The sequence below is a fragment of the Eubalaena glacialis genome, chromosome 19 (genome assembly GCF_028564815.1).
Source record: "Eubalaena glacialis isolate mEubGla1 chromosome 19, mEubGla1.1.hap2.+ XY, whole genome shotgun sequence".
Taxonomy (NCBI): domain Eukaryota; kingdom Metazoa; phylum Chordata; class Mammalia; order Artiodactyla; family Balaenidae; genus Eubalaena; species Eubalaena glacialis.
The window spans coordinates 19,025,078-19,042,206 of NC_083734.1; the positions used below are offsets into that span (position 1 = coordinate 19,025,078).

The following is a 17,129-nucleotide window of genomic DNA, read 5'->3' on the forward strand; positions in this document are numbered from 1 at the left end:
TAGTTGTGGCGAGCAGGGGCTACTCTTCGTTGCGGTGCGTGGGCTTCTCATCGCGGTGGCTTCTCTTGTTGCGGAGCACGGGCTCTAGGCGCACGGGCTTCAGTAATTGTGGCTCGTGGCTGTAAAGCGCAGGCTCAGTAGTTGTGGCGCACGGGCTTAGTTGCTCCGCGGCATGTGGGATCTTCCCGGACCAGGGCTCGAACCCGTGTCCCCTGCATTGGCAGGCGGATTCATAACCACTGTGCCACCAGGGAAGCCCTCTCCCAGATTATTTTAATGCGAGCTCCTCTATCTCTAGTCAGAAGGCCCCTTCCCATCCATTCTCATTCTGCTAATGTGAACTTTCCAAAATGGAAGTCAGATCATGTCACTCCCCTGCTTAAAGCTCCCCAGTGCTCCCTGCCTACAACAGAAAGTTCTGCTTCCTGTTTCTGCTCTTACCTACCTCTAGCCCCCATTTGCTGTCATCCCCCCACATACACCCTCCACCCCAGCCTCCCTGCTTTGTGTCACACTCTGTACTTTTGCAATTTCGGTTTGCTTTGCCTAGAGTGTCCCCCAACCCCCCTTGTCTAGAGTTGAAAACTGTTTACCCAGAGTGGATCTGGTTTCCACCCAGAGGACTGGAGTCTTTCACTGTCACCGTGTCTAACGTGGCAACATGTGCACAATGAATTTAGATCAGATCAAAGCTGACTCACTAATTGTAGAAGCAGGTACTGGAAGGCCACTCAGGCTAAAATCATGGTCATTTTCCTAGGAGCTTTCTGGGGATATTTTCAGTTTTGCTGGGTTAAGGCATTTTGTTGCCTGGGGGGTTGTCTGTGAACACAGCCAGACAGGGAGAGCAGATTACTGGAAGGAGTGGGACACAGTCACACAAGTCTGGCTGGTTTTGGCTAGGGGTGGGGTGGGGAGAGAGGAGGTAGAAAGATTTAGATTATGAGATGCTACCTCTCATGAAGGTTTTTTTTTTTTTAATAAATTTATTTATTTTAGTATTTATTTATTTATTTTGGCTGCGTTGGATCTTTGTTGCTGCGCATGGGCTTTCTCTCTAGTTGCGGTGAGCGGGGGCTACTCTTCGTTGCAGTGCACAGGCTTCTCATTTCGGCGTCTTCTCTTGTTGCGGAGCACGGGCTCTAGGCGCGTGGGCTTCAGTAGTTGTGGCACGTGGGCTCAGTAGTTGTGGCCCACGGGCTTAGTTGCTCCGTGGCATGTGGGGTCTTCCCGGACCAGGGCTCGAACCCGTGTCCCCTGCATTGGCAGGCGGATTCTTAAACACTGGGCCACCAGGGAAGCCCGAAGGTTTTTTGAAAGAGGTAGTTTGGGCTGATAGGGACTGATTTGGAGGATTCTGGTGAGAAAGATGAATGCCCAAACTTCCTTGTCCACAACTTGCCTCCCATGATAAGTCTGTGTTGTCCATTACTGTGTCCCTGGCACCTAGTACAGAGCACCGCACAAGGTGGAACCAATAAATATTTGTTAAATAATTTTATAAACATGATATCCTATGTTAATGTCTCAAAGCACTGCTATTCTTCTAAATATTTCTATTATCTTTATTATCTTTATTATCTTTCTATTATCTTTATTTAAAAGATATAACTTTGACATTTTACAAAAGATGATTGTACTGGGACTTCCCTGGTGGTCCAGCGGTTAAGACTCCGCGCTTCCACTGCAGAGGCCACGGGTTTAATCCCTGGTCAGGGAACTAAGATCCAGCATGCTGTGCGGTGCGGCCAAAAAAACAAAAACAAAAAAAAGATGATTGTACTAAAAATTAATTCGTAATCTTTAACACATTTTCTCCTTCCTTTGTACCCTCATCTAATGTTTATGTACATCCATTAGTTTTTAATTACCCAAATAATACTCGTGCATCCTTATCAAAGTTCAAAATTGCAAACGTATAGAGGGTAAAAGTTACATAAATGTATATTTTATACTTGGTTTTTATATAGTTGTAATTGTATGTATGGTTTTAGATTTCTGTTTTTTCACTTATTTTGTAAATACTTTTCCCTCTTTAATAGTCATTAGTTTTAATGACTGCAAAAGTTCCAGTAATCTTATGTCATACTTAATTTAGCTATTCCCCTATTATTGTATATTTTTCCATTTTTTACTGTTGTGTAATGATGCTATAAATAGGATATGTATATGTATATATGTATTTCTTCTTTTGAATTATTTTCTTGGAACATATTTAATTGTGGTGATTTCTTTGCAGAGATAAACAAATTATAAGTTTACTATTCTCTGGAATTTTTCGTTTTGTGGAAATGGCCTGTGACCTAAAATTTTTTGAGAATCACTAGTTGGTATAGATAATAAGTCATCAAAAATTTTAATGTCTCTGCAGTGATTAAAAATTACGTTAAATGCATTTTTGTCGTTCAGAGTTTACAATTTGGGTGGGCAGGCTAATCAATTTGCCCTTGGAAAGATAACGCAAATCAGCAAATGAATTCCAAATTTTAAGCTGCAGCTGTTAAGGATGATGTATGGACATGTACTATATGTTAAGTAATGTGATAAATGCTTTATTGCATTATTTTACTTAATTCTCAAAGAGCTCTATGAGCTAACTCCATTTTGCTGATGGGGTTTACGTTTTTCAGAGAGGTTATGTAACTTGTGCAATGTTGCACAGCTAGCAAAGTATTGGAGACGAAAGGTAGACTCCAGAGCCCATGCCCTTAGCCATGCCATAAGGGAATTCAGGCCACTTGGGGGCAAGAAGGTCTGAGAGGCTTCTCAATATCAATTATCTCTTAATTGAGGGTATTTGTTTTACAATATATATCTGAAAGGAGCTTGAGAAAATTAAAAAGAAAACTGGATGCAACCTCATCAACAGGTGAGGCTCTTGTCTGGAAAATGTGCTTTCAGTATGGTTAGTTATAATCAAATGCCTTTTAAAAGTAATTGTGCTGAGTGATGTCTCTTCTGGCCAAATCAAGCAAACAGAATCCATATCCTCTAGAGACCAATTCACGTGACTATGCAGAGGACATGGATGTCTGGCCAATGAGCCAAGAACATTCAAAGTGCATTCAAAGGCAAGATAAAAGATTTACTCTGTACCAAAGCATTGGACTTTTCTGCTCCACCAGATCAGGCTTGGCAGGAAAAGGAGGAAGTCTTCCTGGAAGGAATGGGAGACCAGAGTGAAGATGGATGCCACTTTGGGTTTAATTTGAGAGACCAAAGATAGATGGGTCTGAAGAGTGGGACCAATGCCAACCCATCTAATTTGGCCTCCTGCCCAGGACTGTGTCTAACTCACCAGTCAGAGACCAGCCTCTTGTTCCACCCAATGTCAGTCATTTAACACACACTATATCTTCTCCCCAGCAGGCCTGCCCACCAGCCCTGGGGTGTTCCACTGTCCTGAGACTCAGAGAGAGGCTGTGTTGCAAGTTCCTTCTTTGATAGGTGTGAAAGATGGATCCTCTTAAATCCTGGCAAAGGTACTTTGTTCAGACCCCCAGTGTCCCCTTCACAATTGAGAAGCCATGAAGTTTGTCTTGTGAAGGTAGAGCTCCTTCCCAGCATTCTAGAGGGAAATTCCATCAGTGCTTTCTAGATACTAATCTGTCCTCTTGGCTTTATCCAATGTACTTAATATACAGTCATCAATCTGTAATATCCCAACAGTAAATTCCACTGCTAACAACTGCATTCTCTGGCTTCTGTGTTGCTGCAGTGTGTGTCATCGTGTGGCTCTATCTTCTGGCTCAGAAAGGTGTACAGAAGTCACTTCTCTCACAGTTTATTTTATTTATCCAACATGTGTATATTACAGACCATGTACCAGGCACTATTCAAAGCATTTTCCTATTATATTAACTCATTTAATCTTCATAACAATCCCATGAGGTGTTATTCCCATTTGGCAGATGAGGGTTAGAGAAGTTAAGAAATTTGCCTGATGATGCACAGCTAGTAATTGGTAAAGCTGAGGTTCAGACTTAGGCAGGCAGACTCCAGAGTCCCTGCTTTTATTTTATTTTATTTATTTATTTATTTAGGCTGCACCGGGTCTTAGTTGCGGCATTGTGGACTCTTAGTTGCGGTAGGCATGTGGGATCCAGCTCCCCAACCAGGGATCGATCCCGGGCCCCCTGCATTGGGAGCGCGGAGTCTTACTCACTGGACCACCAGGGAAGGCCCGAGAGTCACTGCTTTTAATCACTGAGCTATGCTGTCTCCAAGAGAACTTCAGAGTGACCCCTGATGGATGTCTGTTAACATGAGAGAAGGGCATAAAGCTCAAGGCAAGACAGGAGGCCAGAGCTTCAGAAGTATAGCTGACTGGGAGATGGGAAGGGGCTGTAAAAAGAAACTTATTGATACATTGCCTGTGAGGCACACTCGGGCTTGTCCGGCTCCCCACTCCCACTTTAGTTTTGGTCTTCTTTTGTACCAAACTGTTAGTCATCGCTAGCTGTAAGTGCTTGCTGGGTGACTCCTTTCTGCAGCCCTTGGGTCTGGATTTTTAAGTAAGTTTCTTCTACAAAGGAGTTTGAAGTATTATCTTTGCAATGTTCCCCCTAAATAAACTCTTCTTCCTAGCCCTCTGCCTTCCAGACATTCCCCCTGCAAAGCCTTTACGCAGCATGCATGTGCAACGTCACAAAGGCCTTGTCTCTTCTCACGCTCCTGATGTCCACAGAATTAACACCGGCATCCACTGGCGATGCTGATGCAGGGCTCCCGGGGTCAAGATTCTCTACAAAGTCTTGCTCGGAGGGAGCTGTGCCCTAGAGAACTTCGTCCTTTGTGATCTGATATTTGTGCAATTCATTTGTTAAAGAAAAAGCCTTTTTCACAGACATTGTTTTATGGGATCCTCCAAACTACTCTGTGAGGTAGAAGGCTGGGAAGAGATGATAGTCTTTGGCTGAGAGGAAACTGAGGCACAGAGAGGTGATGTGACTTGCCTAGCATCATATGCTCAGGATGGCAGAGCCCGGGCTCAGTCTCAGCTGTCATGCCTTTGGCAAGTTATGGTATCTCTCTGGACGTTGCTTGTCTTACCTATAGAATAATGGGATTAGAATAGGTGCTCTGTAAGGGTCCTTCCAACTCAAACATTTTGTAATACTAAAATTCTGAGGAATACTTTCCCCTGAAAGATCAGGCCATCAAGCCTCCTGAAGTTCATCTTATTTGCCTCCATCCTGGAATATGACTTCATTATCTCCCAGTGAGCAGGGAGTGTGCCTTTCCTGTCTTCCTCCTTATATCACAGAGAGAGTGTTTTTTGGAAGGGCTTCCACCCCTATGCTCCTTACAGATATCATATAGCTTAGATGGTGAAATACTGTTGTAAACATAACAATGAATTTGCCTCAAAACCTGTGGATTTCAACTTTTCAGTGAGCTCTACGACAGTAATGACAGCTGAGATCAGTAGAGCAAGTGCTGTGCATCTGACAAATGCTTGACATGTATTATATATTCTTCACAACCACCTAAGAAGGTAGGTATTATTATCATTATTGCCATGTTACAGAAGAAGGGGCGGGCTTGGAGAAGTAAAATAACTTACTCAGGATCATATAACTATCAGGTGATGGGCTCTGGATTCAAACCCATGCAGTTTGTCAGCAGCTGTTAAATGCTGCACCAGACCACAAGGCTTCTCCTAGGAGAAAAGGGGATTGGTATTATATACACTTTATTCCCTTACAAAAAATTCATTTTGTAATATTTAAGATAGAAAAAAGGCACATTATGCACAGTGTTTCCTCCTTTATTCTCTCTCTCTCTCTCCAACCATCTGTCCATATATCTCCCACTGTCTGCCAAGCACTGTTCAAACATATAAGCATATATAGAGAGATATAACAACAAATTCCTCCGGATGGAGAGAGTCAGGAGGAAATTAAGACAATGTTAGACAAATTAGTACAAGTTTATTATTCAGTGCCACCTATGTGTCCGACACGGCGCTGGGCAAACCTATGTAAAGAGACGTATCAGAAGACCCTGCCTAAGGTAAACCACATAGAGAGAGGAAAATCACTTAGTTTGGTTACAAAGAAACGAATCTGTTTACACAGATAGTGTAGAAACTAATCTCATTATTTAGAATCGTATTTTATAAGCATCACAGATAAAAAGCAGCTAGGGTGGTGGGCTTTGGTAGTGGAAAGGACTCGATTCTGGGAGGTAGTCATCCTTTACTCAATCAAGCGCTTTCTGAGGGCTTTGTCCAATAAGGTGGGGAATACTTCTGAAAACCAGGTGGACACGTCGCTGCTCTCCTGCAGCTTATAGTCAGTCAGGTGAGAATATTCCCGCCCTGAGTCACACTGCCAAGTTCTAGCTATATGACCTTGGACGAGGAACTTCTCCTGCCCCTATTTCGTAAAAGAAATGGGGTCAGACAGCGACCCTGCCACTCAAATTCCCGGCCCAAAGCGTATCCCTGGCCGCTGTTCCCGGAGGAGGGCGGGCGAGACTCCCGCGCGATGCTCTGCGGCGAGCCTGACGGCGGGGGCGCAGGTCCGGGACAGAGAGCTTTCGCGTTCCGAAAGCGCTTGTCCCTCGCGGCGCCCCGTCGCCCCGCCGCCGCCGCGACTCGCGGAGCCGGAGGAGGCGGAGCAGGCGCTGTCCCGGCTCTTGAGCGGGCTAGCTGCTGAGGAGGTGGTGCGGCGGGCCCGGGAGGCCGAGGTTCGGGCGGGGCGGCGGGAGAGGCTGGCAGGCGGCGCCGGCAGCGTGGGGAGAGCGGCGCCGCGGGCTGGGCGCTCCCGGCGAGAGGAGTCCGCTCCATGCGTGCGGGCCGAGGCCGGCCCCTGCGAGCCGCAGACATGAAGAAAGACGTGCGGATCCTTCTGGTGGGAGAACGTGAGTCCGCGCTCCCGGGCTGGCCGGGTCTGGCCGCGGCCACCGCAGCCCCTGCCGCCCCGCTGCCCTACCTCCGCGCCCCCAAGGCCTCCCAGCCCCTCCGCTCTTCCCTTTCGGCCGCCCGCCGGCGGCCCTCGATCTCTCACCTCACCTGGGCCCTCCTGAGCCCTCCGTCCTCTGTCCGCCCGTCATCACCCTCAAGCCGTGTCTCCATTAGCCTCTGACCGCCCGGCCTCATCCCTCCGAAGGTCCTCTCCTCCTTTTTCTCTTGGAATGCTCTCCTCCCGGGCCTCCGCGTTTCCGAGGCCGCCTCCTCTCAGACCCTCTCGTCTTCCGTGGAGATTCCCTTGTCCCTGCCAGGCAGGTGGTGGAACAGGCGGACTGACCAATTGGGATGGCGTGAACTGGCTCCCGGGGAAGCTAGGGGGAGGGGTGCAGAACTGTTCGACTTGTGGGCAAGGTCAGGTGTCTGCTTGTTTTTGCGCTCGCGGTCTTCCCTCGCTCTAGGCATTGACTGTAAGGCACGGAGCATTTTAAGCGGTATTTGCTCTTTGCATTGGAATAACTCCAGGTACACTCGATGTTTCCTCAAAAATTTACTCTCAACTTCAAGTTATACAAGTGCTCAATGAATGAATACTTATCTGGGGAGGGTCCTTCAGTTGAGAGAAGTATTGTTACCCTAAAGCCTAGTTTCCCCCATCTTTTAAAACATTATTTCATAACTACTTGGTAATTAATTTAAAAATAACGAGCACACGTGAGACCCCTCCCCCCCCCGACATTCTTAGATTTCACTTTTTGAAGATGTAATAAAGGAGACATGTCTTCTGTTCACTGATTTGGGGACAGAACAGCAGGGACTTCTTGATATTGTGCAAGTTACATGACTCAATTGGTAGGACTAAAATAAGAAAAAAGTGGGCTGGGGAGGACTGGACTGTTTGTTTTAAAAGTACATTAGTTAATGCCCTGCCTTTGCTGTTTTGAAGCTTTCTGTTCTAAACCCCGTTTCATTCTGGAGTAGCCCCTCCAGGTCACTGTGATGCCCTCCCAAGGAAGGAAGTGAACACATTTTTACCCTCTTCTGTAGTGTTCTTTGCTGTTCATAGAAACCTCTGTTCACCTGCTATTGTAGAAATCTTCCTTTAGAATCAGAATTTAGAAGTAAGCTTAGCCAGACACAGTTTACTTTTTGGTTTGCAGTTGTGAATTTTAGTTTTAATTTATGACAACACGTGTATCTTAATCTGTGTTTTGCATGGACTTCCTTGACGAAGTTCAGGAATATGATTCATGTTGATGCATTTGGAGCAAGGTAGGGAAAGTGAGTAGATGTCCCACTTAAAAAACTTACGCATAAAAAAATTTTTTTTAAAACAAAAATTCTTTGTTTTGGTTTTAGTTTTGAATATAGGGAGCAATTACCTATAATCATTAGTCTGTAAAACATCTGAATTGAAGTGCTATACATATGTAAGATATATTGTTAGCCTTAGGACATTTAAGCTAAAAGGTTAACAGTATTACTTATTTTGAAATACATAAAAGACTTAAAAATTTGTTAGAAAAATTACGAGCCATATTCTGATGAAATGAAAGCAAATAATAGAATTGGTAAGAGTGTATATGTGAGAGTTTTTAGATAGGGAGAAACTTGACACAAGAGAAAGCCTTCGTTTTTGAGGCAGACATTTTTCTTAAAGAGGATGGTACCGAAAACTTTAGGCCAACTACCATATATACATGATTTTTTTTTCACATTTAAAAGTATGAGAGGGCTTCCCTGGTGGCGCAGTGGTTGAGAGTCCGCCTGCCAATGCAGGGGACACGGGTTCGAGCCCTGGTCTGGGAAGATCCCACATGCCGCGGAGCAACTAGGCCCGTGAGCCACAATTACTGAGCCTGCGCGTCTGGAGCCTGTGCTCCGCAACAAGAGAGGCCGCGATGGTGAGAGGCCCGCGCACCGCGATGAAGAGTGGCCCCCACTTGCCGCAATTAGAGGAAGCCCTCGCACAGAAACGAAGACCCAACACAACCATAAACAAGTAAATAAATAAATAAAATTAAAAAAAAAAAAGTATGAGAAATGGGCTTCTCTGGTGGCGCAGTGGTTGGGAATCGGCCTGCCAATGCAGGGGACACGGGTTCGAGCCCTGGTCCGGGAAGATCCCACATGCCACGGAGCAACTAAGCCCATGCACCACTACTGAGCCTGTGCTCTGGAGCCCGCGAGCCACAACTACTGAAGCCCACGTGCCTAGAGCCCGTGCTCCGCAACAAGAGAAGGCACCGCCATGAGAAGCCCATGCACCGCAACAAAGAGTAGCCCCGCTCACCGCAACCGGAGAAAAGCCCGCGCGCGGCAGCGAAGACCCAACGCAGCCAAAAATAAATAAATTAATAAAATAAAATAAATTAAAAAGAAATATGAGAAAGAGTTACACTTATTTGGAATATATAATTTTAATTTTATAGTAAAGGGTTGTGTTCTGGGGGGAAAATGACTGAAGCATTACTTTTTGAGATTTAATGTAAATATCTGACAGCTACTTAGCCTAGCTGTAGTGCTTTAAGTGCTAGGTAAACAATAAGTGTGACCAAGACTGGTCATTTTGATACTGGTCTGATACACAGATTTATCAGGAAAACCACTTTTTAAGGAAAAAGTCGTAATAATTCATTTGTAGTTTTAAGATGGTTAACTAAGGGAAATAGGAAACGAAAAGAAAAAGGAGCATCGTCTCTGGAGTTGTTGTAAAGCCTGTTCTTTCTCAATCACTTCAGTACATTTTATTGCTGTTAGTGTCCGTCCCTGAACCACACAGCAGCAGCTTCATTCACTGAGGCTCCCAAACCGTTGTGAGCAGTTTCAACATTCTGTTGGCTTAACCTATACTGTACTCTGGAGGTGAAATGGATCTTTTCTTGATCCATCCAGAATCTGGATTCTGAGCCAGCCAGGCTTTAATGCTAAGTAGTTGCTTAATGTCTATTGACTGCTTAGATCAGAAAAGTTAGGCTGTCTGTAAATTTTAAGGTGTTTATTTGCAGAGAAAGCCAAAGTATTTTAAGTATCTTCTTCACTTTATCTTAATTATTGAACATATTGAATGCTGTTCAGGCCAAATTAAAAGTCAATTACCATTCTTTAAACAAAACAAAAAATTAAAAATTTTAAAAAATGCAACGACATGAAACTTAGTTCTTCAGGTTATAACTTTCCATGGTCAATTTCATTGGCCAGAATTTGCATTTAACTAGATTTGCATTAGTATGCTTAACAGATGTCCTTGTTATAATATGAGAAATGAGCCTTATTAACCTTTTATCTAAATCCTGTAGCTGCATTAAAAGTACACAAGATAGTCTTAGTTTTAGTGAAGTCTTGTTTTTAAATTAAATTGAGATATATTTGTTTTCTGGTCAAATTAATTAAGAAAGTGGAACTGTTATCCTCTTTTTAAATAATTCCAGTAGCTCTTACCCAATTTGTCTAACTGCTTGGTTTATCATCGAAACTTCTGCCAAACTAGCTCACACTTTGGTTGGCTCTGGCCTAGGCTTTTGTAATATTTCCTTAACTGGTATCCCTGCTTCTAATTTCGTCCATTCTCCATGTAGCAGACAGAGTCATCTTTAAAAAATATCTCAGATCGTGTTACCCATTTAATTCTCTGATGATTTCTACTTTCACTTAAAGACCATTAATTTTTTTTTTTTTTTTTTTTTTTAACTTTTGGCTGCACGGTGAGGCATGCGGGATCTTAGTTCCCCAACCAGGGATCGAACCCATGCCCCCTGCACTGGAGGTGCAGAGTCTTAACCCCTGGACCACCAGGGAAGTCCCAAGGCCATTAAACTTTTTAATGCAGTCCTGCAGAGTCCTTCACAATCTGGCCCTTGCTTTGTTCTTGTACTACTCTCTCCTTTACTTTGCTTTCTCTACAAGAGGGCCCTGACCCAGGCATTATCCCTACTTCCCTGCATATTTGTTCACTTTTTTCTGTTGTTACTTGGGCTAGAAGGTAAGCTTTGTAAGGACAGGGGATTTGTCTTGTTTATTGCCATTTCCCCAGGCCTAGAGTAGGACTGGCACAGAGTAGGCACTCAAATAGTTGTTGAAAGAATGAAAGAGTTCAAGCTAGTTTAGTTTATTTAGACTTTCCTTGTTTTCCAAACCACTCCTCTTAGTCATAAAAATGTGATCATTCTCTTTTCTTAAAATCTGGTCTGATGTGGTTATTGTTAGGATTTGAAGGGGCAGCATTCATCCAGTCTCTTGTTCCATGTTCTTAGCTTTATTTTGTTGGAGAGATTCCTGTGTTCTGGCAGTGAAGTAGACCAGTGACTTATAATGGCAATGCCATGTCTAGTTCATGTCTTGACTGCCAGGAATTATAGTCCTTGCCAAAAGAGGTCAGCTTCTCCTTGAACCACTAGAGGCCATCTTGGAGGTTTAAAGGAGTTAGAGAAAGATTCTTTAGGTATAAGAGTTAAAGAGACTTCAGGAATAAGCTAGCATTTATTTTGGAGAAAAACTTTATATGATCTTTTTAAAGCCATATTGCTCTCCATTCTGGTCTTTGTTAGAATGATATTTGAAGATTAAACTGCTCCAGTTTCAATTATACTGTGTCTGGTGATCGATAACGCAACGCAGTATGGTACCTACTGTCACCTGGGTGATAGTACCTGGGTGATTGGCCATAGAAAGTCCATTCTACATAGCCTAGTCTATTCATATAGAGAGTCTCTTCTACATCATCCTTACCTATGTACTGAGACCTGTTCTCTGCTGTCTTTTCTGATCTGCCGGCACCAGTTGGGCACTAGTGTTGACGTAGTTTGAAGGAGAGGGATAGACCATAGCATTTGTCCTTCTGCAGCCCACATTGTCTGCATATGGTTGATGAAATTTTCCTTTGGAACAATGCTCAGCTATTTCCCCAAATGCTAAAATTTTCCAGTTAAAAATACAACTTCATAGCTACTCTCCTCCTCCCTGTGTATTCTAATTACAATAAATTAGGAAGAGCCAACAAGGCTTCTTAATAAAGAAGCAGATAAAAATGAGGAGTAGGTCCCTTTGCTACTTGAAGCATGGGGTGTTTGTTATCAAGAAAAATAGCCCATATGGCTGGTAGGGTGGTAATTGGAACCAGGGAATATTACTTCCGCTTCATGAATATTAAGAATTTGCTGTCATTTAGAACTAGATGTTCAAAAGATGTGATGAAAAGACAAATTTTTAGCCGGGATAAATCTAGATAATTTGTTCTATAGTGATGAATTATGCTTCCCATGGATGACCTACTTAGAAGCATGGGGTTTCAGACAGAACTGTAGCATGCTGTGTTGAACTGAATCAGAAGGCCTTCTGTCCTTGGGGATAATTGTGGCCATGCTTTTAATTTTTATAGATCACTTTAATATTTCTCAGGCAAAATAGAGGAAATAGAGACCATCAGATGTCTGGCTAACAAAGAATAATTTTTTGTCCTCCATATTAATATTTATATTAAAATGTTTATATTATATATAATTATTAAATTTAATTATATTTATCATAAAATTGTACTATATAAAATATTTATAGTATATATTATATTAAATATAAAATTTAATTGGTACAATAATTAGAGAAGAGCTTGGGATATTGTTCCTTTATGGAAATAATTTTTATTTTCTGAAGTAGTTAAAAATATGCAGCGCTTATACTCATTTGCCCTTGTTATAAGGGATTTTTTTTTTTGGCTGTGCCGCGCGGGTTGCAGGATCTTAGCTCCCTGACCAGGGATCGAACCTGGGCCCTCGGCAGTGAAAGCATGGAGTCCTAACCACTGGACTGACAGGGGATTCCCATAAGGAACCTTTTTGATTATAGGCTTATTTAAATAGTTTTAAAATTTTAATATTCTAAAATTTTTTCCTTCAAGGCATTCATTTATTTTCTCAATTAAAATTAGCTTGAAAGCGGCCTATTTTAACTTTAATTTTAAACCTGCTGCTTCATTATTTCTTTGATAGTCTCACTCAAGGTTAGGTGGGTAGGCCTTAAGAGAAGCAGAAAAGCCCTAGTTTAGATTCACCAAAGCATTTTTTTTTTTTGGTTGAATTTTTTTTTTTTTAATTTATTTTATTTATTTTTGGATCTGTTGGGTCTTCCTTGCTGCGCATGGGCTTTCTCTAGTTGCGGTGAGCAGGGGGCTATTTGTTGCAGTGCGTGGGCTTCTTATTGCGGTGGCTTCTCTTGTTGCGGAGCACGGGCTCTAGGTGCGTGGGCTTCAGTAGTTGCAGCACGCAGGCTCAGTAGTTGTGGCTCGCGGGCTCTAGAGCGCAGGCTCAGTAGTTGTGGTGCATGGGCTTAGTTGCTCCGCAGCATGTGGGATCTTCCCAGACCAGGGCTCGAACCCGTGTCCCCTGCATTGGCAGGTGGATTCTTAACCACTGCGCCACCAGGGAAGTCCCTCACCAAAGCATTTTGAAACTAAATCACATCTGTATAATCCTTTATTAGTTAAAGCAGCTATCATTTCACTGCTCTTCCAAAAGGAAACCCAAAATGGTACTAAGGAAAACATGCTCATTCATTTTCTCCCAAATTCACTGTAATCTCTCTCTCTTGCTCTAATTTTGAACTTGTTTTAAAAAAGGAGATCACTCTTGGATTTCTATGTGGAAGAGATTCATGTTCTTTGATTTTTTAAAAGGCCTTTTATTATACAATTACTTCAGAAACTAGATGGGATTGTTTTATTGTAGTGAGTGCTAAATTGCCTCAGATTCTTTAACAAATGAGGCAGGATACGAATGAGTAGAAATGTCACACTTTGAAAGGTAGTATCATACAAATAAATTAATTATCCCCACTCTTTGGTATTGCTGTCTTGTAAGTCTGTATGATCAAGCATAAGTAAAGCTCTTTAATTGTTGCCGTCTTTACAGTGCCTCGTCTCCTCCAAGCCGTTTCCTTTCCTGTCTCTGAGGCCTGCCCTGTTGGAATGGACATGGTGACAGGTCTGTGCTTTGGCAGGAGTTGCTGCAGGTAGCCAGAACTGCCCTGAGGAGCTGAGCTGCGAAGAAATCTGAATTTCCTCAGAATGTTGGTTTTCTCTTCTGAAAATATCACTGGGAATACAGAGGGTCCATGAGAAAAGCAGAAAAGGGACTATGACCAAGAAAAGGGTTGTTGTAATGAGTTTTAAGAAGAGAGATGAGGAAGAATGGATGCATTTTAAAGGTTACGGTGAGGGGGAACTTTAAAGGTAACACAGAACACCTGTTGAAGACCTGCATTTTGCTAAGGGATCCTGAGTGATGGTGATTAAGGAGAAACAAGTCCTTTGCTGTCTTGGAAACTAATAGGCTTTTTGATATTGCTGATTGACTTAATTTTGAAGATTTTGTTTAACATTTTGAGTTAAGGATTCAAAGGTAGGTTTCTTCTGAAACTGGTGAGGGCCTTTGAGTGGTAGGATACAAATAAAAATTTTAAAAGGTAATTCTAAAAAGGGGATTATCAGGGTATCAGAAGAAGAATCAGGGTATTAAGGTAGGCAGATTTCTCAAGGACCAACAGTGGGACTTGTTTTAGTTACCAAGGAGCATCTGAGTTATTGAGTATCTGACTGAGTATCTGATTATTGAGTATCTGATTCATTTTTTCCCATTCCTAACTTAGTAGATCAAGGATAACATTGTAGACATGTACAACTGACCTTTGAACAACACAGGTTGGAACTTTGCAGGTCCACTTATCTGCTGATCTTTTTCAATAGTAAGTACTACAGTACTACACAATCCGCAGTTGGTTGAATCCAGGGATGAGGATACAGATGAATCGCTGATACAGAAGGCCGACTATAAGTAACACTATTTTCAACTGTGCGTGTGTTAGCACTCCTTACCCCCGCATTGTTCAAGGGTCAGCTGTATAAGATATCCAGGAGGGTTCTTCAGAAATGGAAAAGTTTCTGGGAACATCTGTGCTGGTGATAGTTGTAGGATTTTGGAGATAACCAGGGAAAAAGCAGACATCTCTCCTAGGGCCAGAAAGGCCCAGAAGTTCAAAGGTCACAGGTATTGTACAGGCATTGGATCTTCTAAAAGGTTTGTTGTTTTAAGTATCTGGAATAAGAGGACGGTGGCTTGGCCCATTTTAAGATAACTACATTTGACCTTTGAACAAAGCAGGGGTTAGGGGTACTGACCCTCTGTGCAGTTGAAAATCTCTGTGTAACTTATAGCTGGCCCACTGTTTACTGTGTTCCTCTGTATCTGTGACTCCACGTCAAAGATCTGCAGATTGTGTAGTATTTTAAATTGAAAAAAAAAATCTGTGTCAAAGTGGACCCACACAGTTCACATCTGTGTTGTTCAACATGTGGGGAATTTGATTGAAGGATAGACATGACTCCTTTGAATTATTTTTGCAATTTTTCTGTAAGTCTGAAATTTTCTGAATATAAATTAAAAAAAAATTGAGCCAGAGTTGCTGGATTAGTCAACAATGAATCTGAGTATTTTAATTAATTTACACAGTATTTGTGTATGGGGTGCTTCCTGACTTTTGTGGTCACCATTCCTTTTCTGTATTACTAACTTGTGTTAACAATAATTTTTAATGTCTGGCATAAGAAAGAGAAAGAACACTGCTTAGCCATCAGGAGATGGGTTATTCTCTTAGTGAGACCATGAGAAAATCACTGTGGCTGGGTCCCTTAGCTCTTCATGTGAAATTTTTGTGGGGAGCTGGATAAGCTGCCTTCAATAACTAGGTTATAGCAGTTCTGTGATGATGGGCTCCTGATTCCCCGACTCAGGGAGATGTTATGTTATTGTCAGCCACTTGAAGAAGGCCCAAGCCTTCTTACACATGTAAATTGAAAAGATTGAAGAAGTCAGAGCTAGAAGACACCGGTTAACCATCTGATCTGCCCTCCATCTGCAGCACCCGCTTGTTTGCAGCACACCCTCTAAATTGTTTTGACCAGTGCTCTCTTTTCTAGCCAGTCATCATTTTTCCAGAGACTTGACTTGTATTTTTTTTTAATAAATTTATTTATTTTATTTATTTATTTTTGGCTATGTTGGGTCTTCGCTGCTGCGCTCAGGCTTTCTCTAGTTGCAGCAAGTGGGGGCTACTCTTCGTTGCGGTGCGCGGGCTTCTCATTGAGGTGGCTTCTCTTGTTGCAGAGCACGGGCTCTAGGTGCGTGGACTTCAGTAGTTGTGGCACGCGGGCTCAGTAGTTGTGGCGCATGGGCTTAGTTGCTCCGCGGCATGTGGGATCTTCCCGGACCAGGGTTCGAACCCGTGTCCCCTGCATCGGCAGGCGGATTCGTAACCACTGCGCCACCAGGGAAGTCCTTTGACTTGTATTTTTAGTCACCCTTTCTTTTAGTCATTTAGAAAAGGAATGTGACTTTCCTTAACTTTAACATTTTCCAGTTCTTTTATATTTAGACTTGACTTTTGAAAACTATAATTTTCTATTACAGCAGAGATTAACAGGCAGGTGGACTGTTTTCCTCTAGAATCACAAGAGGATTTAGTTGATAAGCATTTGAATATCTAGCAATAGTAATTATATTATCAGAAAATGATGGGAATGAAAGTCAATTTTTAGAAAAAAAATTAAGAATTTAAGTTTGTGCATTAAAAAAAATTGCTAGGTTAGAAAATGTAACAGGAAAGTATCTTTGCTCTTACTAACCCTTTAAATATGATACCCTAAAAAAGAAATGAGGTAAAGATATAAAGAAATAGACACTCTGCTCTTCTATTGGTGAGGATATAAATTAGTTTATTCTTTTTTGGAGCTAATTTAACAATGTCTATTAAAACAAAAAAGATCATGCATGCTAACTTGAGTTCCACTTCTAGGAATTTATCCTGTAAAAATACTCATTGCAGCATTTTTTATAAAAGTGAAAACTTGAATACTGTTCATTGTTAGGAAATTACGTTAATAAATTATGACATCATACAATGGAGTCTTATACAGCTATCAAAAAATAATGTAGGAGGCTTTTTAAATGTTAATATAAAGTACACTTATTGCTATTTTTAAAAATTGTGTTAAACTATACAAGACAATATTAAACATTTTAACCTTTTGTAAATGTACAGTTCAGGGGCATGAAGTGTGTTCGCAGTGTTGTATAACCATCACCACTTTCTACATCTAAAACTTTTTCTTCATCCCCAACTAAAATGCTATATTTATTTATTTATTTATTTTTAAACATCTTTATTGAAG

The 17,129-nt window shown here is 42.1% G+C and overlaps 1 protein-coding gene across 6 annotated transcripts in view; it reads left to right on the top strand.

The window, feature by feature from the left end:
* RHOT1 (ras homolog family member T1) overlaps positions 1 to 17,129 on the top strand; it is a 76,965-nt gene that overhangs the window by 10,032 nt on the left and 49,804 nt on the right. For 4 of the 6 annotated variants that reach the window (XM_061176395.1, XM_061176399.1, XM_061176396.1 and 1 more), the window contains exon 1: positions 6,618 to 6,867. In XM_061176395.1, the coding sequence (XP_061032378.1) occupies positions 6,792 to 6,867 (76 nt within the window). In that variant the 5' untranslated portion in view covers positions 6,618 to 6,791. Of the gene's footprint in view, positions 1 to 3,366; positions 3,483 to 6,617; positions 6,868 to 17,129 lie in introns of those variants that run through there. The other 2 variants (XM_061176397.1, XM_061176398.1) reach the window with 2 other exon arrangements.